The sequence below is a fragment of the Ceratocystis lukuohia genome (genome assembly GCF_044167205.1).
Source record: "Ceratocystis lukuohia strain C4212 chromosome Unknown Supercontig8_pilon, whole genome shotgun sequence".
Lineage (NCBI taxonomy): Eukaryota > Fungi > Ascomycota > Sordariomycetes > Microascales > Ceratocystidaceae > Ceratocystis > Ceratocystis lukuohia.
Genome location: NW_027263527.1, coordinates 21,898 through 47,211, shown reverse-complemented (window position 1 = coordinate 47,211; position 25,314 = coordinate 21,898). Strand labels below are relative to the sequence as shown.

General features: G+C 45.5%; 7 protein-coding genes across 7 annotated transcripts; 2 read left to right on the top strand and 5 right to left on the bottom strand.

Moving 5' to 3' along the window:
- Positions 1–178: 178 nt before the first annotated feature.
- HOO65_080016 (Retrotrans-gag domain containing protein) lies at positions 179–1,132 on the top strand (the record flags this gene model as incomplete). Its single annotated transcript, XM_071001399.1, has 1 exon — positions 179–1,132. One exon carries the CDS (start codon positions 179–181, stop codon positions 1,130–1,132), a length of 954 nt encoding a protein of 317 aa, XP_070856247.1.
- Positions 1,133–2,105: 973 nt separating this feature from the next.
- Positions 2,106–2,738, bottom strand: HOO65_080015 (NAD(P)H-dependent FMN reductase LOT6; the record flags this gene model as incomplete). Its single annotated transcript, XM_071001398.1, has 1 exon — positions 2,106–2,738. The coding sequence occupies one exon, from the start codon at positions 2,736–2,738 to the stop codon at positions 2,106–2,108; it is 633 nt and encodes a 210-aa protein (XP_070856246.1).
- A 3,791-nt stretch (positions 2,739–6,529) lies between these two features.
- Positions 6,530–7,846, top strand: HOO65_080014 (FabD/lysophospholipase-like protein; the record flags this gene model as incomplete). Its single annotated transcript, XM_071004301.1, has 4 exons — positions 6,530–6,572; positions 6,624–6,762; positions 6,890–7,111; positions 7,174–7,846. The coding sequence occupies 4 exons, from the start codon at positions 6,530–6,532 to the stop codon at positions 7,844–7,846; spliced, it is 1,077 nt and encodes a 358-aa protein (XP_070856245.1).
- Positions 7,847–10,312: 2,466 nt separating this feature from the next.
- HOO65_080013 (uncharacterized protein) lies at positions 10,313–11,183 on the bottom strand (the record flags this gene model as incomplete). Its single annotated transcript, XM_071004368.1, has 2 exons — positions 10,313–10,386; positions 10,616–11,183. 2 exons carry the CDS (start codon positions 11,181–11,183, stop codon positions 10,313–10,315), a joined length of 642 nt encoding a protein of 213 aa, XP_070856244.1.
- A 2,687-nt stretch (positions 11,184–13,870) lies between these two features.
- Positions 13,871–14,986, bottom strand: HOO65_080012 (Protein kinase-like domain protein; the record flags this gene model as incomplete). The annotated part of the gene is made up of 3 exons (XM_071004332.1): positions 13,871–14,122; positions 14,258–14,640; positions 14,680–14,986. 3 exons carry the CDS (start codon positions 14,984–14,986, stop codon positions 13,871–13,873), a joined length of 942 nt encoding a protein of 313 aa, XP_070856243.1.
- A 3,008-nt stretch (positions 14,987–17,994) lies between these two features.
- HOO65_080011 (Protein kinase-like domain protein) lies at positions 17,995–19,134 on the bottom strand (the record flags this gene model as incomplete). The annotated part of the gene is made up of 1 exon (XM_071001397.1): positions 17,995–19,134. One exon carries the CDS (start codon positions 19,132–19,134, stop codon positions 17,995–17,997), a length of 1,140 nt encoding a protein of 379 aa, XP_070856242.1.
- A 4,426-nt stretch (positions 19,135–23,560) lies between these two features.
- On the bottom strand, positions 23,561–24,574 carry HOO65_080010 (putative double-stranded RNA/RNA-DNA hybrid binding protein; the record flags this gene model as incomplete). Its single annotated transcript, XM_071001396.1, has 1 exon — positions 23,561–24,574. The coding sequence occupies one exon, from the start codon at positions 24,572–24,574 to the stop codon at positions 23,561–23,563; it is 1,014 nt and encodes a 337-aa protein (XP_070856241.1).
- Between the last annotated feature and the right edge of the window lie 740 nt (positions 24,575–25,314).

The window sequence follows — 25,314 nt, the reverse complement described above, 5'->3', positions numbered from 1 at the left end:
TTTCCTTTTCTCTTTAGTTTCTATTGAATTAAAACGCTTTAAGGCAGAGTTTCTTATTGAGAAATCAACATTTAGCACTGGCAACAAATTTAATAGAAACTGTTCTGTCATTCTACATTTTCGTTTTTTTTTCATCATCATTATTGTGCCCCCTATTGTACCCCCTACACCCTACACCATGGATAGCATCAACCTTGGCCGCGACGGGACTCAAGGGTCTGCCTCTTTCTCAGGCCAGTCCCAGTTCGAGGAACCCCTCCCCACCACCAATACCAATACGTCTTTACCGCAAGATCAAGTTCTACCCCAACTATGCACTTTTGATGGGAACCAGAATGAATATGAGTGTTGGCGCTTGGAAGCCACAAACAAGATCCTCATAGATGGAGAAGCCATAGGCACCCCCCTGGCTCAACTGATCTATATTTTTTCTTACTTGAAGGGTACAGCCAAAGCAGACTGCGTGAAGCTCGTTATACAACTCCGGAGCTCACCCAGGCCAGAGGTTGCCAAATTATTTGAACATCTTGACAAAATATACAAGCGCCAAAATTCATTCAGTTATAATTTGGCCCTGTTACAAACCCCCCAAGGAAACACCCCGTTCCAAGAATTCTTCCCTGTGTTCCTAGGCCACCTGGCTCAAATCGGAGGACTGTCCTGGCATGATACTGCCAAGATCTCCATGCTCTTAAATGTCATGAACCCGAATCTACGCACCCTGGTGTCACTAATGGCAATTGACGACTTGAACTTCGATCAGTACTGTAAATTGGTCATGCGATGTTCCATGAACGAGGAGGCCCTGAAAGTAGTCACTGGGAATTTGGGACCAGCAGCCCCAATGCCACCTGATGTTGTGCCTATGGACTGGACCCAGTCCTACTCAGCACATGCCTCAAGGCCTTCCTGTGATTCCTCAGGCAAGAAATTCTTAACTGACCAGGAGCTCAAAGGGAAGCGAGCCAAATGGGTATCAACAGAGGAAATTATGGCTCGAAAAGCAGCCAAGGTGTGTTTGCGGTGTGCCCGCCCTGGGTGTAGAAGTTCCCGGTGCCCCCTATCGGCCGCGATCAACCCAGCCCGACGCACAGCTGCTAGAGCGAATACTGGCCAGGTGAACCCACAGTAGAAAGCCCAGGATCTGGGAGACGTGGTGTGGTGGAAGCTGAGAGTGGAGTGAACTCTAGGGCGGAAAACTAATGTGCGTAGCTGAAAATCGCCCGTCACACAAGCCATTGAAACAGGAATGGGTACAGTTTGAAGAGAAGATGACTGGCTGGACTTTCCGGACAAGTGTGGTCGTGAATTCCCGACATGCAATCACAGCTTTGATAGACAAGGGTTGTAACTCCTTTGCCACCATCAATGAAAATACTGCTACCCACCTGAACCTAAAGCGTGTCAAGATAAAACCCCGGGCCTTGCAAGATCTATTTTACATGAAAACCTCAAAACCACCCTCCCTTAAAAAGATCATCGACCAAAGGAAACACTATTGCAGTACAAGGTCAAGTGGCAAGAATGGCAACAACCAACATGGGAACCTGCAGAGTATTTCTATAACACACTCGCACTGCAACAATGGAAAGAGATCTACAAGCCAAACCAAATAACAGGAAGGGAGGAGAAGAAGAGAGGCTGACATCAAGACTGAGCCTGTGAGTGGATGTTACACGAGCCCCACAAAATACTTGCAGAATACGCACGCAAGACACTACGCTATGATGAAACGTCTTGCTCATTTGGGCAACTTATATAGCTTCTTCTCTTTTCTCCTTGATGATAATCTCTGGGCATCTCTGAGTTGTGTACGTGAAACATCTACAGCTAACCCGTGACATTGGGCCGGAAAGATACGTAACATAACATAGTGCAGCCACGGCTAACATCCAGAATATCTAACAATCATATATTATATCCCAAGGTACTAAATGGACTGAGCTATTGTCCGGACTGAAAAGCCAGGATCCTAATCTAACCAACGAGGTCGTCACTTCTGCTAATATGAAGAAGGGATTGATCAGACTAGATACTATGTACAGCAGACAGTAACAATGCATATCACGACGAATTCATCCATATACTACCGGTCAAGTATCTGACTACTCCGCTGACTTTGAGTTTAGCAAGCTGATCAGCTCATCCCAGCCTTTCGTAACATCCCCCCTCTTGTCGGCCCACAGAGTTTCATCGTCAGTTACTGACAGGCCCAAGTCTTGCCCCGCCACAGCCTTGGCGGAAATCCCATTCTGAGATGGACCAAATGCCAAGTTAAGCCTGGTCTCCACCACACGAGCCTTGATAGCGAAGCTTAGAGAGCGCTTCAAATTGTCGTAAGCAAATGTTCCGCCCATTCCTCCGTAACTGATGATGAAAAAAGGCTTGTTTGTCCATTCAAAGTAGAGCAAGTCGAGGGCATTCTTCAGACCAGCTGGGACGTTTACATTGTACTCGGGTGTAACAATGACAAATGCATCCAGAGGAGCAACGATCCTCGACCAAGCTCTCGTGGTCTCCTTTGTGTACTGGTCGGAGCTGGTAATCTGAGATGGCGGGTAAGGTTCATCATAGAGTGGTAGATCGAGATCTTTGATGCTGATTTGGCGCAATCCAATGGCGCTGCCGTGGCCAAGGTGCTTCTCAATGATTCCTTGCACCCAATCTGTGATTTGACTGCCTACTTGTATCTGCCTTTGGCTGCCAGATATGATGCCGATATTGAAAAGTTTTGTCATGATGAAAAAGGGGAGTAAGTTGAATAAAGAAGTCTGTTGTTGTTGTTGTTGTTGTTGTTAGTGCTGTTGGGCGAAGGAGAGGTTTAAGTCAAAGGATGAAGGGCATTTGTTTCGTTACAGACAACCACCTTTAGATGCGTAGTGCCTCATTTATAATTCTCATCAAAAGGAAAATGGATTGCGGAATATTCGTTCCTAACCAGACCTTGATTTGTAATGTGATATCGATCATGGCTAGATTGTGATGTGGATCCACTCCCAGGGGTGTTTTGTCTATTTCTAATCGACAAGCTACTGTAATGCCGTTTCGGTGCGGTCGAACTAAAGGGTCGAGGCTCTAGGCACGGCGCAAGCCCGCCAGAGAGTGCCTATAGGACTCCAGCTTCACCATTTTCGGTATGCTGGAAGAAATCGCTGTCAGACAATCGAAGCCGGAATGATTGAAAAGAAGAGCGGTTCAGAGCTCTGACTTTGCGTCGTCTGCCAAGAAATCTGCACTCCCAAAATTTCCGCCCTCCTTACTAATGACGATCTTGTTCGAGTTAAACGTAGTGGGTAGAGGGGGTCATGACATGTGCCAGCTTCATGCTGTGTAGTGTGGCAAAAGAGTGTGTAGCTCTTCCCATACGGCCTGTATCCCAATCACCAGGAGATCCCATCGCCCTAATTATTTAGACTCAGCAGGACTGAGAACGATGAAGATAATGGAAATACTGGAGCTGGCAAAGCTTCTGCCATTGCGAGGGGTCCATGTGCAGAGAAAACATCAAGGATAACTACTGTGATAGGGCGTAAGCCCCATGTTCTTGCCTCTTGCTCAGGAGGTCAAGTTTAAGTATAGCTTTCCTCATCCTAGCGCCGAATGTCCGAAGCACTAAATCATGGGATATACCTAGAACTTTCTAGCACTCTTCTCCTCCAATTGGTCTTTCACTTATGCATCGAGTTTCCAATAGAGATTCTGCATTAGTAACCGTTGCATTGGGGATGAAGCCTTGCAGATGAATATGCATAATTAGCAGTCGAACCATCGACTGGGCGGCCATTAGACTTGAAGGTGGCCCATTAGGCCAAATGCACAGTAACTTTTTACCTTGAAGATGAGTGAAATTTGCACACTAGATTCATCAAACCACCAAGGCAGACAAACCCAAAGGGGGCAGGATACTGAAGTAGGAAAAAACCCCCAAAGACCTCTCAGATGTGAGTATGGAAAACCCTTTTGTTTCACTCTACTGCGTTCAGATGCCTGCGGTCCCTAGATTAATAATTAAAATGCAGTTGAAGTGAGGTCTGTTTGCACATATGTCGTTGTCGAAAAAGCCTCTTTGTAATGACAAGCCTCACCCCTGTCTGTCGCTTATCAATCAGAAACTTCGCCACACACTCAAGTCTTCATCTTTCTTACGGCACTTGTAATTGCTACACAGCTTTCCGATTATGGTGACTTTATTGTCAGATGAGGGGGAAAGGAAGAAACGATCTAAAGTGCTTGTCGGCCAAGTCCCTTCTTATCTTATCTTCGGCCAGCTTTTGTGCCACTTGCCTCCACGTTCTTATTTTCGAAAGACATATTCGCAGACAAGAAGCACATGGAATGTCATTATGGGAAGAATTGATGATGGGATTATGTTGCCATCAACTAGACAGAAAGAGCCCAACTAGACTCATTCCTCGAAACTGAAACAAGAAATGAAGAACTCAGGCAAGCCAAAATATTTCTGTTTCTAACTTATCAGACACAAAGAAGATGACTACAGGTTCAAGGAGAGCTGGGAGCAGAGGAAGATGGGGCCTTGATCAGAAGAAATGAAAAAAGAGCCAACCTTGCCAAGGTGGATGTCGTAGAATTGCTTGTGTTTATTCTTCATGCTGTCCTTGGTCAACCTCCGAGTACTTCGATTATGAGATATATATAGAGAATTCCTATTCGCACCTAGAAATTTTAATCCCCCACACACCAAGTAATTGAATCAATCACATAGCAGATTTGTCAACAATCCAGCCAATCAGATAGTCAGTCATATATCTTGATAAAATGTGAATTTTGGCCAGTACATCATGTTGCGTGGCGCACTATACAGGTTACGTGGCGCCCCATACATGCCCCACACTTCTTCATAACTAAGACCCACACCTCTTGTGGCTGAACACCCATGAAAGGGATGACACCCTGTCATGAATCCTCATGAGCACAATACAAAAGGGATGAAGTCCACGGACGTAGTGTAGAAGTAAGACCTTTAATAAATCAACTGATTCAAACATTAAGATCTATTCTACACATCAAGAGTAGGCAGGCTGGTTTACCACGAATATCAGAAACTACGGCCAACGAACTACATCTCCGACAGAGTCAGCACATCGTGAGCTGAAAAGGTATTTGGTCAGAGGTACTGGTCACTTGAAAAAGGTTTTTGATATTATTCAAGAGCTTTTGGAAATTAAGCGAGAAGTTTTTGATGCTGAAGTTTCTAAGCAAAAGGAGCGTGTTCGACAAGGTCACACAGAAAATTGGCTTTGCAATATCCCTCGGCATTCTGTCAGTGAATAAAACAGTAAAACCGTGTTCCAATAGTCACCATCATAAGCAACAACCTCCTCTGCTAGTATTAGCGGTCAGATAGTACATAAAGAATGGATCCTGAATGGCTGGGAATCCCACAAGGGTACGTGGTCAAGCTCATGATGCTTGTTGCAAAGGTCATGGGACCAGGAGATTAGGAGTTGCCGAGGTTTTGTGAGATGGTATAGAAGAAGAACGTCTGATGAATCTCGAAAACTAAACATCCAACTAATGGCTAGGCTAGATAGCTGTAGAAACAGTATTAAAGCATAACTAAATTTTGGCATTGCCATTCAGGCAAAACAATGAGGAAAAGAGAAAACAATAGCCAAGAATGGTGGTTGTGTAATATTCATACTGCAAAAGAGGCTGATAACTTGAATATGCCGTTAGCCTGGTATGTATCAAGCTCGCAAGATTGTGCCACTATTTCGCCTAATCAATAAATTCATGTAAATAAAGAGAATGGTCCCGCATATAGACAACACAGACTAGAAGCAAAGTCGTTTATGTTCAAGGTGCTTGAAAAGGGCTGTGGCTATCTCTTGTTGAGTATGCTCTCCATAGATAGACACATTGAGTAGAGTATTTGGTCAAAGGTAAGGCTATGAAGTTATACATGAAGAGTAAAAACTCTGCAATACTTGTTGAGGTCTAGGTGTGCAGTGCAAATCAGGCCTTTGCGGGTATAGGGAATACAACCAATCTTTCCAGTTAGAGGGCTGGAACTCAAGGCTCTCTTCTATGAATAGGGAGTGTCTGTAGGGAAAAGGTAGTACCAACTTCCGTGGCAACGTTTCTTTTCACCATGCTCTGGAGCTTTATAGCCACGTTGACGTCAGCACAGCCGACTGTCTTCAAGCTTATGCCTCAGAATAGAAGCAAGGAATATGTAGTAAATTAAAGTACATTGCTGACCAACTATTTTACGTCAGGGTTAGGAATACCTCGATCATTATGTACGGAGGTAAAAGAGAAAGGGAGAAGGATGTTTGATTTAAGGCTTTGGAATAAGCTTATAGGGGTCTCTTCACTGCTACAAAAATACAAAGCCTTCACATCATGTCTGAATGAACTTATGTTATGGACTCTTGAGGTGTGTGGGTACATGAAAGAACCCCTGTCTTAGAACACCTTTTAATCTCTGTCAATCCTGAGTCTCTCTGCCAAAAAGATTCTCTCGTGAGCCTCCCTTCACTCGTATCTCTCAACTAACCAACACAAAATGGCCTCCAACACTACACAGTCACTGAGGATTCTCTCACTCGGTATGATGCTGCCCCGATCTAGATTTGCTATCTTGCTGCTAACTATCACAGATGGCGGTGGTATCCGTGGGCTCTCTAGCCTTTTGATCCTTGAGAAAATCATGGAGAACATCAAGGTCGCTGAGGGCTTGTCCGATATCCCAAGGCCTTGCGAAAGATTTGACCTTATTGGCGGTACAAGCACCGGAGGGTATGTTTCTCGCAGTTTCTTCTAACAGCTATGGAATTCTTGGCTCATGATTATATTGTGAAAGCATCATCGCTATAATGCTTGGCCGGCTAGGGATGACGGTCGACCAGTGCATTAGAACCTATAGAAAGCTTGCCGAAACAGCTTTCACTCCCAAGCGGAGAAAGATCATTCCAGTGTCTCCCTCGGGCACTTTCTCAGCAAAGAAACTAGAGGGCGCCATCAAACGAGCGATTCGAGAAAACTGCACAATGCAAAGCTGTATAAAGCACCGGCAGGCAGGCAAGCCTACAACTAATGTTTGCAAACATGAGGACCAGCCACTACATGACAATTCATGCACCAAAACGTAAGTCCTGGCCGTATAAATCCAATAGCCCATATGCCTAACCCATTATCATAATCATCTAGTGTTGTCCTGGCAATAACGAAAGACAATGTTGACGCACTCCCAACTCTATTCACCACGTATGATGATTCTACTACCTTCGCAGAATCTAAGATCTGGGAGGTGGCTAGAGCGACGTCTGCAGCGACCACCTTTTTCAAGTCAATCAAAGTCGGCCGAGACGAAGTTGAATTCATCGACGCTGGATTTGGCCACAACAATCCATGTGAGGCTCTTATTGAAGAGGCTAAGAAGAAATTCCCAGGTCGAGAGATGACAATTCTAAGCATTGGCACAGGTCTTGGAGATGTTATCGAGATCAAGGACAAACGAGTCTCTATTATCAAAGCTCTAGCGAGTATGGCCACTACCTCTAAAGCCGCTGCTTTGAGATTACAAAGCAAGTACAGTGGTATTGGAGGCTATTATCGATTCAATGTTGACAATGGCCTCAAAGATATCACGCTTTCAGAATGGAAGAAGGCAAGCAAGATATCCTCTCACACTCGCAACTACCTCACTGAAAACTGGCAGCTGATGGAAAGGTACATCAACGCCATAGCGACAAGAGGAAATTTTACTCAACATGAAACACTTCTACTGGAAATGCCGGACAGTGGTAACGCTCTGGGGCTAGCTTCGCAAAGTTTTCATGAGCTCGAAAATCCAAGAAGCTTTGCAGAACTACTAGGTTAGAACAGGTGAGCACTGGAGCCAATAGATCCTTTCACGGATTAGGCTATTAGCCATAGTATTACTATGTACTTGAGGGGATCTCTGAATAGAAAATGAGTCTTTTGATAAGGCTAGTTATTGTTAGAGCCTTACTTCATGTTACTGAGCCTCGTATAAAGGTTGGTAGTTCTGGCGAGGTGGGTAGCAAGCCTTTCCATTTGTTTCCCGGATACCAGGCCTGTAGAGGCGTGAACCAGAGACATGGGATATATGCAGGAAAGGGCTCAAGATAGCATTTTGGGGCTTGGTCTGTTGCTGCCAGGGCCCTATCACAGAAAGTACAAGCCAATGCCACAGGACGGCTACAGTAATACGGGGGTAGATGCATATAGTTACCCGCTTCCTCGTGACTGCGGTTCCTATTTAATGTCATTTCCGCTTCTTGCCTTTATTCTCACTGCCACTTATTTCAAAGAAGTTGGTTAGATATGATGGCTGCCTTTTCTACCTCGGTTTGTCACTGATATGCAGAGTTCTTGCATTGTTCCGTCTTTCATTTCTCGTTCCACCTCATTACCACCCTGTTGCAATGCAGATTTTTGCGAAACACTGCCCTTTGAAATAGTTATTAAGCGAGGGTGAATGTCATGATATTGCTTGTATCCGTCGAACTTTTGTCCTCTCCCCTGAGGACTTCGACTATGAGAGATTTATATTTGGGGTTACAGCCACGTTTTTTTGCCTTCACGTCCACCTATTGAGCTTTTTCCCTTGTCAGAGGTATCACACGGCGGCTTACACAAAGTCTCCTTGGCTAGAGGCTCGTGTCCACAACAAACGAGCTGTGTTATCTGCACAGTTATTCTTACTGCTGCTTCTAGGACCTCTTGATGGCTAAAGCCACCCAGCGTCTTTCATGGTCAAGTCTGCATTAGCCTATCTCTTTGGGGCCGGTTGGGCTTGATGGAAAATGTTAGGGCTGCGCCTGTATGTGTTAGGGCGATATCATAATGTCAGAACATGACTAAACAGACGTGCAGGAAAGGACATGTAATTGCAAACCCATGTGTATGTATCTCATAGTCGACGTACTCAGGGGCTGATGAAGGAGACAGTGAACAATCAATACAAGGAATTCTACAACAAATGATGAAATCTGCGTCCTGCTATGCGTAGGCCTGCCTTGAAGTCATTATAGAGGTGACGAATAACCCGGAGCTCAGGGATAGCCCCTTGACTTCACAGGCTATAACAGTGACCACTGTGTCTTGTTTCATTCATCCAAGACATGATATCCAGCAAAGAAAGCACAAGATGAAAAATGCTATAGGACAGATCAAGAATTCATCAACTATGCCTTTAGAGACAAGCCACTGAAGTGTGACAAACCTCTCGTTATAAGTTCGCCTTAGATATAGTGTCTCCTTACAGCCCCCATTTCCTCTCTCCAAGAAAAGACTAGAGATATTTTCCATTCAAATGACATTTTAACCCATACATCGGTGCAACCATCGGGGTTCCTGTTTCAACATATTACACAGTACTACGCGGCGTCACGGAGCTCCGTAAAACACTACGAGTAGCCTTATCCCTTCTTACCTATAACTAGTATAGAATGTATTAATTGTGTAGCACATGTGCAGCTTGCTTTCATGCAAGGGGCATTCTTAGATAACAGTAGATATTAGGAGGACATCCTGGAATGTCCTGTCAAGAAAAGGAAGAAGGAATACGTGATTATTGAAGTTGTTCAGTATCTATCTAATTCTAGACCGAGGAGCGGATCTCAGCCGGTTTATATGTCCATCACCGCCATGTTCTAGATCAGGCACATGGGCCTTGGAAGAAGGCCCTTGATGTTTGACACTAACCCTAACGTTCGGGCGAACTGGATCAGGGCAGCAAACTTGGTAACCCTGGCTTAGGTTACTGACATTAGGTTACACGCCTCAAACACATGACTGGCAATTATGCAGAAACCTATGCATTGTGGCTGAATACACGCAGAAGTATTCAAGCCCTGAAAGTCAAGTATAAAAGTCAAACAGCTGGAAAAATGAAGTTAGAGAAACCTAGCAAATATGATCGGGTTAATTGAAATTTATTTGAAGATAGAGATATAGGTCTATTCAACAGTTTTCCCCTCCGCCTGTGAAGGCCCAGCTAGATAGTTGGACCCTGTTGTGTGGTGGCATCCCATACATGCCCCACTCCTTCAAAGCCAAGACCCACCTCTGTTGACTGAACACCATTGAAAGGGTTGACAGCCTATTACAAATTCTCATGAATTTTGTGAAGTAAAATCTTTAATAAATTAACTGATTCAAACAAAAGATCTATTCTACAGATAGTTTAGATAGTTTCTTCTCCTTTTCACTTCAATGGACGTATTCTGATTATCTGAACCTGCTACAAAGAACATCTTGTATCCAACCCATGACAAATCTTTAGTCTTGGGTGGCCTTGCTGACTATCATGGACAGCTATTTATCCTGTGGCTGGACATCCCACAGTCATAGCACCGTCCTTCTTGTCGCTATTGCTTGATCTCACTTCATGGCCTGCATTTGTGTTGAGACTGTGATAAATAAACCCTGACCCCAGCATTCTCAGTCTTGGGTGGCCTCGCAGGCTGGTATGGGCAACTTTCAATCATGTGACTAGCCATCCCACATCGATAGCACCACCCTTCTTCACGTCGTTGCTTGATTTCACCCTGTGAAACCCACTCTGCCCTTTTTTTGCTGGCATCTTCTTTTGAGCTGTGAACTCGGGTGTGGGTTCCCTTACTCCGAGATGGGAAACTGCGAGTTGAACTCGATTCGTTCTTGACCTTTCGGTGATGAGTCTTCATCCAGGTGCCAAGTGCGAGAAGTTCCTTTTTGAATTCAGTGTATTTGTCGGGGAACTTCATGGACTGCATCTGCATCGAGACTGCAACAGACAAGCCCTGTTTCAAGCTGGTGATCTTCACCAGGTCAGGCCAGTTTGCACCATTGGCTTGTAGGAATAGCAAATCCATCTGGGCAATGTACTCCTCGATGGGACGGTTTCCCATCTTGGTGGTGTTTAGGCGTTCGGCGGCTTGTTGTTCTGCCGTCGGGTCGGAAAAGGTCTCTTCCAGGAAAGCGTAGAAGGTCTCCAGTGCTTTCGCATCATCTGGAGTGGAGTAGTAGGACCCCATGTATGGACCTATTCTGTCCCGCGCTCGGCCAGTGAGGCGGCTGTAAACGTAGGAGACGAATCCCCTCTCACCACCAAGAGCCTCGCAGTCGACGACCTGCTTTTCCTTGATGTCAGTCATAAACATGCGAAAACGCATGTAACTTTTTCCGTCGAATTTTTCAACGTCGGGCATGATGGCGCGTGGTCGCTTTTGGATGTTTTCTCTTCCAGAACGTTCCCATTCCAAGGCTTTCATCTTCGCCAGGAGTTGCTCAACGATTTCTTCCATGTGCTTCGGTTTTGTTTACTCGTCCGTAGTTTGTTGCTCGTCTGAGGGTTCTGGTTCGTTCGTGGGCTCGTTGGTGTTTCGTTTGGGGTTCGTTCGTCTCGTGGTTGGTGACATAGTGTCGAGGGTTTTCTTTCGTTGTGTAATAAAAGGTAAATGCACGTAGATGTCACAGGTTAGATACAAGATGTTCTTTGTAGCAGGTTCGGATAATCAGAATACGTGCATTGAGGGGAAAAGGAGAAGAAACTATCCAAACTAACTGAATGTAAGAGGGGTTTTTAAGGGCTTAATAAGTGGGGCGCATACCCACTATATCCCAGGCGCAGCCTTATCACTAATCAAAGTTGTAGACCCGATACTGTATTTTGCAATTGTGTTCTCCACAAGCGTGAACTAACTGCGAATAATAGCTGGATCTTCGCATTTGGCCCTCTTGTAGTCGTATCTACGATTAAAATGCACCTTGAGGTCTGGCTGTCGGTTGACAAAGTTGAAGCCCAGCGCTTGCCAACGCGTGACGCGTCGCGGTCGCCAAACAGTCGGTTGGCCATTTCTTCAACACTACGTAGTTGTGGGGGAAATCCTCGAGACCCTAGGTTGATAATGTATTCAACAATAGCCTGTTCCTCTAGATCGGATAGTTTGCGCGATTTAGGGACAATATCGCTTCAAGAAGGCTTGCCATGATATCGATCATAGAGGGTACCAGGCGGGACTTTGTATATCCTTGCAGCGCAATAAATGCGTAATTTTGGGTCATTTTGAAGGGCCTGAAGGGCGAGAATTATATTTCTTTCTTTATTCAACTGTGGCATATTTGGTGGTTGAGAAATAGTTGAAAAGGGGAAAGTAAAGGGAGTTGCGGGATTTTTTTCCGATTTCCCATCTGATCAGATAATATCTATAACTTTGATGAGACTGGTTTCCCTATGGGCATGACTGCAAACAGAATAGTTGTGATGGGCTCACAAAGGTGTTCAAAGCTCCAGAGTGAATTCTTGAAGCCCTAAAGTCTCTTGGGAAGGGCACAAAGGCAGTTATGCATCAGGTTGCTGCTGAGAACAAAGACCTTCAGGAGGCAAATGAGATACTTAGCCGGCGCCAGCGGGCAAAAGGAGCTAGACTACAGAATAGAGGGGTCAAGACAGTACAAGAAGGAAGGGAAGCAATTGATCAGATGGATATTGATGTGCAGGTAGTGGCTGAATCATTGCGGAGTAGTGGTCAAAGGAGGTCAGCACGACCAGGTATTCAGCATTGTGGTGTCAGCAGCCAGCCTGGCCATAATTCAAGGACTTGTAAAGTAGTGATTGTGACATCTGGGGAAGAGTATAACGTATATGATAAGCGAGCGACGCAGATAAGTGAGCGACGCACTTTTATCAACCCTCTGAATTAAATTCACAATAGAAACACCACAATCTATCTAATCAATTAAAATTCATCACTATACCATTCTCTGTTGACCTCGATTGCCTCCTGACAGATCCTTACATTATGTCCGGTCCTTCTGCAAATACTACACTGCCGAACCTTTGCTCCTTGTGGCCTTCCGCGACTACCTCTCGAGGGTTCACCTGTTTACCTGCACATCAATATCTGTCTGATCAATTGATTGTGATGTTTCCCCTATAGTTAAAGGCTCTTCTTTTTGCATCCTAGTCCTTTTTCCCCTGTGGCGCCGCCCTACTCTCTTATTCTCTTGTTCAAGTTGTCAAACTCTTTCCTGTAGTAAGACCATCTCGTGCATAATAACAGTTGTTGCCCTCTCAAAATGCTCCACAGCTTCAATTATTGACTCGGGGGAGCTGCTCTTATGATTTCTAATCCTTCCTTGCACATAATTAGAATTCGATTGGGCCTCTAGCACTGTCTTTGGGGTCCTTACAGTCCAGGGGTCGATGGTATCGTGACCCCTACAGGAGGCGTTGGAGTCTGTAGCAGCACATCAAGTTTCGACATGACAGAAAGATGAGAAATCATAAGAGCAGCTCCCTGGAGTCAATAAGTGAAGCTGTGAAGCGTTATGAGTAGGGAAAGGCTGTTATTAAGCATGCGATGGTCTTACTACAGGAAAGAGTTCGACAACTTGAACAAGAGAATACGACAGTAGGGCAGCACGAGAGGGTGAAAAGGGCTAAGATATAGAAAGAAGGGCCTTGAAATATGGGGGGAGCATCACAATCAATTGATCAGACAGATATTGATGTGCAGGTAAACAGTTGAATCCTCGAGAGGTAGTCGCGGAAGGTCACAAGAAGCAAAGGTTCGGCAGCGTAGTATTTGCAGAAAGACTAGATATAAAATAAGGAACTGTCAGGAGGCAATCGAGGTCAACAGAGAATGGTATAGTGGTTAATTTTAATTGATTAGATAGATTGTGGTGTTTCTATTGCGAATTTAATTCAGAGGGTTGGTAAAAGTGCGTCACTCACTTATCTGCGTCGCTCGCTTATCATATACGTTAATGCTACTGTCATTATTACTAAACAACTTCATTGGTCACTGGAAACTATATGTTCCCATTAGAGCCTATGTCCAATTTCATACCTCACAAGAGGTTGGTTTCAAGGCCAGTTTGGAGGAATTAACTACCCATCAGAGTGCCAATCTTCATCTTCAATGGGAGGAGCATACTCAGGCGTTTCATCATAGAATTTGTTCCAACTCTCTAAAGATTCTGGTGGGCCATCAAACTCTGTTGAATTCTCCCAGCAAGACTTCAGCCAACCGAAGAAAACTGGCCCACAAACACAGTGAGGGTAAGGAGTCCAGTGGTCAAATTCCTGAGGACAACTTCCCCAGAACAAGTACTGAGGACTAATTGGCAACTTGCTCTTATACTGTAATATGTTGCAGCCTGGCTGGCGGAAGACTGAAGACCGGTTGAAGTCAAACAGAATTACGCGAGGCATACAAGAAAATACATCAGGTCCAACTAATAGCACATTTCGTGGAGCAAAATCCAGGTGTCTTACACCATAGAACTCTATTTTCGAGTTGACCTCCAAAGCTTTAGCAAGAATATTGAGCCGGTGCTGCAGAGACATGCGGCCTCGAAAGCCTCCCTCCAATATATACTGCATAGTAACAGAGTCAGGGATCCATTTCATAAGAATCATTCGCACTGAGCGTGTGGCCTTTGGTGTTTCAGGATGGACCATGTTGAACGTCCATGACCCATAGTACTTGGGAGCAAGGCTGCCATCAACTCCTGCCTTCTTTAACTCCTCATATGCTGCAGCTTCACTACTATAGTCTCGATCAGCCCTCCATGTAGGATCATCGCATGACTCGACATATGCATAGTATAAAGGGTTGTATATTTTTGCGATGTAGGTAGTGTCATCGCTGCTATCGTCTAAAGATCATCGTAGTACTTGAGCGCCACGACCATCACGGCATGCCACCTCCTCGAGCACATGAAGATGGTGGATAGTTTTATCAGGGTGAGGCGGCGTGTCGATGACTGGGTGTTGAGAGCACCATTCAGTCTGGGTTTTGCCATCAAGGTCTGTCCATTCAGCCAGCGGGCGTGGAGCAATGCCTCTGCGATAACCAGTGCCAAATGGAAGAGGTGGTGTATGTGCTCGGATGGAAAGCGATGTGCCACAGTGGTATGGAATTTCCGGCTTGGTAGGGTCAGACGGAAGCGTCCAGGTCATTGGGCGGCGTCTAATGGTTGGATCTGGTGGAGTATAGGACATTTCAGACTAGAATCAATAATGGATGTATGTGAGGTTTTCGCATGACCAAACGCCAATGTTTAGCGTGGCAAGGTCCAGCAGCTATATAAGGTGGGGGGACCTGAGGGGGACCCTAAGCGCTGGGCAAAACCAAGAACCAATCAGCCATCAAGCCTACAAAAGTAAAGTGGACAATTCAGCTAAAGTACATATCACCCGAGCGCCGCAGTCAACCAAGCGCCACACTTTTCTGAACCTCCCTTTGAAAAATCGCGATAAAAACACCACAATGCATTTAATCAATTAAAATTACTTACTATACTCTTCCCCACATGTCTCAATCACTACTTGACAAGCCCTTTAAGTATGGCCAGGCAGGCTGCAGACACTGCAACGCTGAATACCCAGTCGTGCTGACCTCCTTTGACCACTACTCCGCGATGATTCAGCCACTACCTGCGCATCAATGTCTATCTGATCAATTGCTTCCCTTCCTTGTTGTACTGTCTTGACCACTCTATTCTATAGTCTAGCTCTTTTTGCCCCCTGGCACTGGCCAAGTATCTCATTTGCCTCCTGAAGATCCTTGTTCTCAGCAGCTAACAGGGCAACCTGATGCATAACTGCCTTTGTGCCCTTCCCAAGAGACTTTAGGGCTTCAAAAATTGACTCTGGAGCTTTGAACGCCTTTCTGAGCCCATGACAACTGTCCTGTTTGCAGTCATGCCCACAAGGAAACCAGTCTCGTCAAAGTTATAGATATCATCTGATCAGATGCCATACTTTGCAATCATGTTCACCACAAGCTGAAACCAATCGCGGATAATGGTTGGATCTTCACACTTCACTCTCCAATAGTCGTATTTCCGAAAAAAAACGTGTCTTGAGGTGTGGGTGTCGCTTGATGAACTTTGAAGCCCAGCGCTTGCCGACGGATAGCGCGTCGCGGTAGGCAAGCAATTGTTCAGCCATTTCTATAACACCATTAAGCCGGGGGGCGAAGCCCTCAGTAATCAAGGTCGAGAATAAAGTTCTTAGGGATCTGTTCCTCTAGATCAGATAGTTGACGTCATTTATTGAAGATATTGCTTTGAGATTGGATGCCTTGCTGGCGGCTACGTAGTCGACGCTGATCAATTTTATAGGTCCTTTCGGCGCGTTAGATACTTAGATTTGGGTTATTTTGAAGCGCCTGAAGGGCCTGAAGGGTTCCAGCTTCAATAGTAGTAGCTGACATCTTAGGTCGTTGAGAATCAATTGATCAAAGGAAAGGTTAGCTGTAGGAGGTAAAAGTGCAGCACTCGGTTGACTGCGGCGCTCGGGTGACATGTATGTTAAATTCCATGATCCATTCGGATTACTATGTGTGAGATTCATCTAAGTCCCTACTTTTTCTTCATATGGATATGGTGACATGGACAACCTTTCCCATTGGCGGTTGTTTTGACTTTGTAATCTCCTCGGCAGATCGAAACAGTCAACATAGCTAAATGAGATCATGGCAAGTATGTTTTCAACGCAGCCTACACATAAGAACAGCACCAGCCAAATACTATATAGTTATACTGTGTGCTCTCATGGTCAGTAGCCCTAAGTTTGTAGTTCAAGCTCACATCAATTTCTCTTCATTCTCTTCATTCATAACCACCCAACATGACCACTATCGTTCATTCTTTCTATGAGGCCATTCCGGAAGTGCAAGTTTCCACTCCCCAGCATCCAAGGCATAGGACACATGTGTCTAGTTCTTCAGCTGCTCAGGTGGAAGGTCCCTATTTTGCATTCTAAACCAAGCTAGCTGTTAGTGGGTAGACATGCAAATGTTGAGGGACTAGGCCGGAATAATTGGGTGGAGCCAGACATGCAGGAAAATCTTGTAGAAGATACAGAGGAGGCACTGCCAGCAAAGTAACAGTAGCTATTAGGAGGACGTACTGAATGTCCCGTGAAGAAGAGGAAGAAGGAATATGAGTTATTATTCATGTTGTTGTGTGTCTATCTAAGTCTAGTCCGCAGACCAGATCTCAGCCGGCTTATCTTTCCATCACTATCATGTTCTAGATCAAGCACATGGGCCTTGAAAGAAGACCCTTGATGTCTGGTTCTAGCCCTAACAGTTGGGTAAACTGGATTAGGGCTAGTAATCCTGGTAACCCTGACTTAGGTTACTGACAAATTACTCAGGGGTTGAAGAAGGAGAGAAGGAAGAATGAATTCAATAAACTCTACGACAATCAAGAGTCTCACCCTTTGTTGAAAATTTTGAATTTGTCTTTTATACTTTCAGCTACTAGCTGTTAACTATATATAAAGATAAAAAAAAACGACCTCTCAACATGTCATTGCAATGACAAGCTTGAGAAAAGTCCCCCCCTAGGTAAACTCAGTCAAAGACTGGCTGACATTCATCATAGCTAGCCCTAAAGGTATTGATCAATCCCTTATTGGGAGTTAACTGCATTTTATCAAGGGGATGAGAGGAGACTACTCTATGCCTGGCTATGATAGTCTTATATCAAAATCTAGGTAAGTTCGTGATTATATATGGGAAGAATTTTAGTGTAGCTTGATGTGGATAAATGCTACGGTCAAAGTAGTAGATATACCCTTAAGAGAGATGTTTCTGAGTTGTTCACTAACTAAACACTTCTCTGATAAGCGAGTATATCGTTAATGTACTTGAGACTTATCTGGAGCACTCACAGGCTTTCTTAGTAAGTGTATTGCTAACATCAAAATTCCCTATTGTACAATGATACAAAATACACACCCTTTTGTACTCAAAACGAATATATATATTCTCATGCAACTATGACGCTTGGACAGAGGATAATGGAAAGTTAGATAATATGTAGAGTTCATGACAAAGCAGATGATAGGGATCGAGAAATTGAGTCACATCAAAACTTACAAATTGCTAACTTCAATAATACCACTGTCATTATTACTAACCAACTTCATAGGTCGCTGAACACTATATATTCCCATCAGAGCCTATGTCCAATCTCATACCTCATCAGAGGTTGGTTTCAAGGCGAGCTTGAAGGCATTGAATTCGCACCAGACTCCCAATCTTCATCTTCAATGGGAGGAGCATACTCAGGCGTATCTTTATACCGACTGAGGCGCCACTGTGAAGATGCTGGTGGGCCATCAAACTCTGTTGAATTCTCCCAGCAAGACTTCAGCCAACCGAAGAAAACTCCCCGCACAACACAGTGAGGGTAAGGAGTCCAGTGTTGAAATTCCTCAGGACACCTTCCCCAGAACAAGTACTGAGGACTAACTGGCAACTTGCTCTCATACGGTAATCCGATGCAGCCTGGCTGGCTAAAGACTGAAGACCTGTTGAAGTCGAACAGAATTACGCGAGGCATACAAGAAAATACGTCAGGGCCAACTAATAGCGCATTTCGTGGAGCAAAGTCCAGGTGTCTTACACCATAGAACTCTATTTTCGACCTGACCTCCAAAGCTTTAGCAAGAATATCGAGCTGGTGCTGAGGAGACATGCGGCCTCGAAAGCCTCCCTCCACTATACTATGCATAGTAACAGAGTCAGGGATCCATTCCATAAGAATCATTCGCACTGAGCGTGTGGCCTGTGGTGTGTCAGGATGCACCATGTCGAACGTCCATGACCCATAGTACTTGGGGGCAAGGCTGCCATCAACACCCGCCCTCTTTAACTCCTCATATGCTGCAGCTTCACTACTATAGTCCCGATCAGCCCTCCATGTAGGATCATCGTATGAATCGACATATGAATAGTATAAAGGGTCGTATATTTTTGCAATGTAGGTAGTGTCATCGCTGCTATCGTCTAAAGAGCATCGTACTACTTGAGCGCCACGACCATCACGGCATGCCACCTCCTCGAGCACATGAAGATGGTGGATAGTTTTATCAGGGTGAGGAGGCGTGTCGATGACTGGGTGTTGAGAGCACCATTCAGTCTGGGTTTTGCCATCAAGGTCTGTCCAGTCAGCTATTGGGCGTGGAACAATGTCTCTGCGATAACCAAAGCCAAATGGCAGAGGCGGTGTATGTGCTCGGATGGAAAGCGATGCGCCACAGTGGTATGGAATTTCCGGCTTGGTAGGGTCAGCCGGAAGCGTCCAGGACAGTGGGCGGTATTTAATTTTTGGATTTGGTGGAGCATAGAACATTTCGGACTAGAATCGATAATGTATGTATGTGAGGTTTTCGAATGACCAAACACCAATGTTTAGCGTGGCAAGATCCAGCAGCCATATAAGGTGGACCTGAGGGGGACCCTCCATCATGCCTACAAAAGTAAGGCAGCTACTACGTGGGCATCAGGTCTTTTCTACATGGGCATCGGGCTTATGTGGGCATCAGGCTTTATGCACTCTGATTGGCTCTAGCTTACAGGTACAAGGCCCATAAAGGCGGTGAAGCATGTGCACTAACAGTGGGCCAAATCTCAAGGATTCTTTACAAGTAGCAACACTACAGTTGCTGTGAATTTCTTCTTCTAGAAGGGCTATTTCACAACCTTTGTCTCTATACTATTTATTTGAGCTGCCTTTATACCCAAATATAACCACTTGATTCTCATTCTCTAAATATAATGGAATCTCCCTCTCTGTCCATTAGATACAAAGCTTGTTATTCTTCAGTATCTTTATCTATCCTTCTCTAGATGTCAGCTACACCCCTTCTTCCTATTCTGAGAGGATTATCCCCCAGCTCCCAGGTGACCTCAGCCTCTATACAGCCATTCTCTGCCTTACTCTACTGGCTGTCATGAGGTTGTTTTCCTGAGTAGGTGCAGCTACATCATAGTACTTAAGAGTAATAACATAGGATAAAGAAATCATATATCAGTGAAGTCTTCAACACAAAGAGTATCCTGTCCTTTTTGCATTTCTTTGTATAAGTATCAGCCACATAAGCCAAGCCCGATGCCCGTGTAGAAAAAACCTGATGCCCACGTAGTAGCTGCCCAAAAGTAAAGTGGACAATTAAGCTAACGTAAGCGCCGCAGTCAACCGAGCGCTGCACTTTTCTGAACCTCTCTTTTAAACATCGCGATAAAAACACTACAACGCATTTAATCAATTAAAATTACTCACTTTACTCTTCCCCACATGTCTCAATCACTACTTGACAAGCCCTTTAATTATGGCCAGGCTGGCTGCAGACACTACAACGCTGAATACCTGGTCGTGCTGAGCTCCTTTGACCACTCCTCCACGATGATTCAGCCACTACCTGCACATCAATATCCATCTGATCAATTGCTTCCCTTCCTTCTTGTAGTACTGTCTTGATCCCTCTATTCTGTAGTCTAGCTCTTTTTGCCTGCCGACGCTGGCTAAGTATCTCATTTGCCTCCTGAAGATCCTTGTTCTCAGCAGCTCGATGCATAACTGCCTTTGTGCCCTTCCCAAGAGACTTTAGGGTTTCAAGAATTGGCTCTGGAGCTCTGAACGCCTTTCTGAGCCCATGACAACTATTCTGTTTGCAGTCGTGCCCATAAGGAAACCAGTATCATCACAGTTATAGATACCATCTGATCAGATGCCATACTTTGCAATCATGTTCACCACAAGCTGAAACCAATCGCGGATAATGGTTGGATCTTCACACTTCGCTCTCTAATAGTCGTATTTCCGAAAAAAAACGTGTCTTGAGGTCTGGGCGTCGCTTGACAAGCTTTGAAGCCCAGCGCTTGCCGACGGATGGCGCATCGTAGTCAACAAGCAATTGATCAGCCATTTCTTTAACACCATGAAGCCGGGGGGGAAATCCTCACGAATCTAGGTCGAGAATAAAGTTCTTAAGGATCTGTTCCTCTAGATCAGATAGTCGACGCGATTTATTGAAGATATCGCTTTGAGATTGGATGCCTTGCTGGCGGCGATGTAGTCAACGCTCATCAATTTTATAGGTCCTTGCGGCGCGTCAGATACTTAGATTTGAGTTATTTTGAAGCGCCTGAAGGGCCTGAAGGGTTCTAGCTTCAATAGTAGTAGCTGGCATCTTAGGTTGTTGAGAATCAATTGATCAAATGCAAAGTTAGGTGTAGGCGGAAAAAGTGCGGCGCTCGGGTGACATGTACGTTACCATGCACCACCACCCTTTCGTCAAGAAAAAAAAATCCACCACCAAAACTCAGCTATTTCATTTACACAGAATCAAGCCAAAATAAAAGTTGTTTGTGAATTTTAACTTCATTTGAGTTTGCCATTGATATATCTGTTGAATCTTAGGTCTTTTGGCTTGTGTCGCAGACCTAGTGGTTCGCTGAGGTTGTATGCTTTCCTCCTTAACTTCAACAACTGAAGCAGCCTCTGATTTTGGCCCTGACTCCTTTGACGAGCTGTTATTCACCACAACAAGCTTCTTTTCGCTTTATTTTTTGGAAAGGCCTTCTCCAGCGACGAGAGCTTCACCTAGAGTCATGAAACGCTTATTGGGATTAGGCAATGCCATCCTCTTCTTCCCTCTTTTCAGACAGGCCAGTTGCTCCTCTAGACCAGCAATCCTCATGGCATACGCCGTCAACGTCTGCCGCTGCGCTTCAAAGCCTTTGTCTATCACGTTATACTGTCTCCGCGTCTTTGGTGTTCTATTAAGCCCAAGGTCACGAATGTGGCGGCTAGATTTTGGTGTATCATCTGACCTGAAATATGTCGCCGGCTCTGGACTTGTCTTCGAACTGTCATTCGGCCTATCCTCTTGTATTTCTGGATGCCGCAGAGCTTTGACCAGAGAAATTGGCCAATTCCCAGTAACTCTCCAGCCAGAGAGTACATTCTTCTTAGCCATTCCCACTTCACGAGCCTTGGCATAGGCTCTAATGAAATTGACCGTATCCATTGGAGCAGAATCAGTCAGGCAAGCAAACCTTTCCAGTTCTTGGCGATATGCAGCTTTGGAGGCATTAAACACTCCATCACCTAATGGCTGAAGTCCATGGGAGCAACGTGCTGGAAGGTAGCAGCAGTAAATATTATTCAAAAAGAATGTACCTGTACCCATCCATTCGTCCTTAGATCAGTTAGCAGTAGCCTCTAGCCAGGTAAACAAAGATATTACCAATGCATGACCCCCATGGCCATCTAGAATGGTTAATCTGGAATTAGACTCGTTGTTGGGATTGGTTGAAGGCAAATAGACACTTTCAAGCCATTCAACTCCAATGTGGTCATCAGTCCCCCGATTTGGTGAAGTTATGAAATGGTAGTCAGCAATCTTCCTGAATTCACCAAGAAACCACTGATTCTAGAGTTATTTACCTTTGAATATTATGCCAGGAGTCAAGGCATGACCATCAGCAGTAATGAATTTGATGAATGAGGTCTAATTCCGAGCTTGTAGTCCCTTGAGTAGAGCCTTGCACTTCAGGTTTGCACTTCTAACTAAAAGGCTATCTAGTCCTAGCAAAGAGAGTCCAGGTAGTCAAATGTCAAAATTATAGTGAAAATAGAGTTAGATACTTGCCATAACCAATCGTGATGCCTCCTTCATCAACGTTAATAGTGTTCTCAGGCTGAATCCAGCCATACAGCCCCTCCCTGATATCGAAGTACCAGCGAACCGCTTTAGGCGTGAAAGAGTCAAACCTATTGGCTTCCTGACGTCTACCAATCTTAGTCTTGGGGTCTAAGCGGCGATGAATGAATTTGGCTACCCAGCTGCGTCCTAATTCCAGTTGGTCGCCTTGTTGTCTTAGCAGGCCCATAACGCAAGCCCGAATCTGATTGTGGGATGGGGCGTACCCCAGGGACTGTTGGCTAAGGATCTAGAAAGCCAGTTTGTCTTCCTGATTCTTGGATAACCGTTGACTAGGCTGGATTTGCTCTTTCACAGCCGCCTGACCGTTAAGTCTGTCGATTAGGGTGGTTTGAGGCACCCCCCGTCGCTGAGACGCCATTATCGGTGACATCCAATATAGCCTCAGCCATGTCAGCTTCTGTATATTTCCAACGAGGCCGAGATGAATGCATTCCGATGGTGCTGTGAGAGGCTATCAGGAATAGTATTGGAAAAGAGTGGCGAGGAAATTAGGGATTGAACTTGAAATTGAACTTGAATATATTCAACGTCTACGGGAATCACAGAGATCAAACGACGCCGGACTGGTTACCGGACAGAAATTAACCCTCTGCAAGGTTCACTATAGAGTTTTGGCGAGCGAAGCGCAAATGCTCCCAAGTTACCTTGTTGCTCGTTTCCGCTCTACCGTGGTTAAAGTACAATAGGCAAAACAAAAAAAAAAAAACAAAGAAAGAACGAAAACAAACCAAGCACCAATCATCAAACAAAGAAACAAAGCAGTGAACAGAACGTAAAACGGATGCAAAGGAAAAGTAGCAGAGAAACCCAGACTCGTACCTCCACACTCCCTCTCCCGATAAATCACCTTCTCCCCGCGCCGTGCCCTCTAACAACTCCCACGGATGGCTAAAGGTCTTGGCTTGGTCGCACCCTGCGACTGGGCAGTGTATTTCTGCGTTCCTGTGGTTGAGCCGCACGTGATACTCTTTGAAGTCGCCGTGTCCGGAGCGCGCTGCCAGGATCCGGGCGACTGTGCCTCTGTGTAACCCCTTCATCCAGCCGATGTCATATGGTCTCGGCCAGTTCAGCGCTCCACCGAGATGTCTGATCTTCGGGCCAGCGACTCGGCTGGTCCTTCCTGTTCTGGCCGGAGTTTCGTCGAGTCCCTGTTCGGGTGTGGTAGCCGGGCCTTTGCCTCATCGATGTCCCGTCAATCGTCGTCCAGTACAGGGGGCGGTCTGCATTGCATGTTGATGCCCGTATTCCTCCTGTCCGCAGCATGTCCTGGCAAATGATTGTCATGTTCGGGAACGCTGCGAATCTGTAGAGGCACTTTTTGCTTGTCGTCTTGAAGACAGGTACAGCGGCTCGCAAGCCTTCTCTGAGAACCTTCTCCAAAATGGCCATGCTGGTCTTTCTGGCTCTGGGGAACCAGGTGGTGGCCGCATACGTCATCTGTGGCAGCATGCATGCTCTCACTGCCTGCATTACCGAATTCGGGGGCGCGCCGCTGTGGACTCTGCTGATGCGGCGCAGCACGTTTGCTGTCTTGCGTGCCTTGGTCGCCATCTCTTGGCACTGGGTTTTGGAGTTGAGGCTGGTGTCCCAAGTGACGCCGAGCCACTTCATTTCCTGCACTGGGCTCAGCGTTGTTCCGTTTGGGAGTCGAAGCCCTGTGTTCATGCTCGGGAGTTTGCGGCCGGTGTACAGATGCATGACTCCTGTCTTACTCCAGTCAATCCTCAGCTCACTTTCCCTACACCACTCCACCGCGTGTGTCATGTAGGTTTGCAGCGTGGTAATGTTGGTCTGGACTGATGGCGACGAAACATATATCAGACCATCATCTGCGTATACCAGGCTGGGTAGCTTCTTGAAGAGTTCCGCCATGTACAGCATGTACAGTATGGGGGAGACTGGAGATCCTTGTGGCAGACTGCCTCCCACGTCTCTCTCCACTGGGAGCTCTCCTTCGACCGAGGGGCTGACTCGCCTATCCGTCAGGAAAGAGCCTACCCATTTGCACAGAGGCTCTGGCCATCGCTGCCCTCTCAGACGCGTCACCAGCCTGCTTGACATGTAACTGTAACTGTAAACCCAAGTATAAATATCTCATAGTCGAAGTACCCAGGGGTTGATGAAGGAGAGAGGAAAGAATGAATACAATAACGTATATGATGAGCGAGCGACGCAGATAAGCGAGGGACGCACTTTTACCAACCCTCTGAATTAAATTCGCAATAGAAACACCACAATTTATCTAATCAATTAAAATCAATCACTCTACCATTATTTATTGACCTCAAATGTCTCCTGACAGGTCCTTACATTATGTCCGGTCTTTCTGCAAATACTAGACTGCCGGACCTTTGCTCCTTGTGACCTTCCGCGACTACCTCTTGAGGATTCAGCTGCTACCTGTGCATCGATATCTATCTGATCAATTGATTGTAATGCTTCCCCTATAGTCACAGGCCCTTCTTTTTGCATCCTAGTCCTTTTTCGCCTCCGGCGCCGCCCTACTCTCTTATTCTCTTGTTCAAGTTGTCAAACCCTTTCCTGTAGCAAGACCATCTCGTGCATAATAACAGTTGTTGCCCACTCAAAATGCGTGACAGCTTCAATTATTGACTCGGGGGAGCTGCTCTTGTGATTTCTAATCCTTCCTTGCAGATAAGTAGATTGCGATTGGGCCTCTAGCACTGTCTTTGGGGTCCTTGCATTCCAAGGGGTCGATGGTATCGTGACCTCTGTGGGAGGCGTCGGAGTCCGTGACTGAACATCAAGCTTCGAGATGACATTTTCTGGGTCAAAGGAAG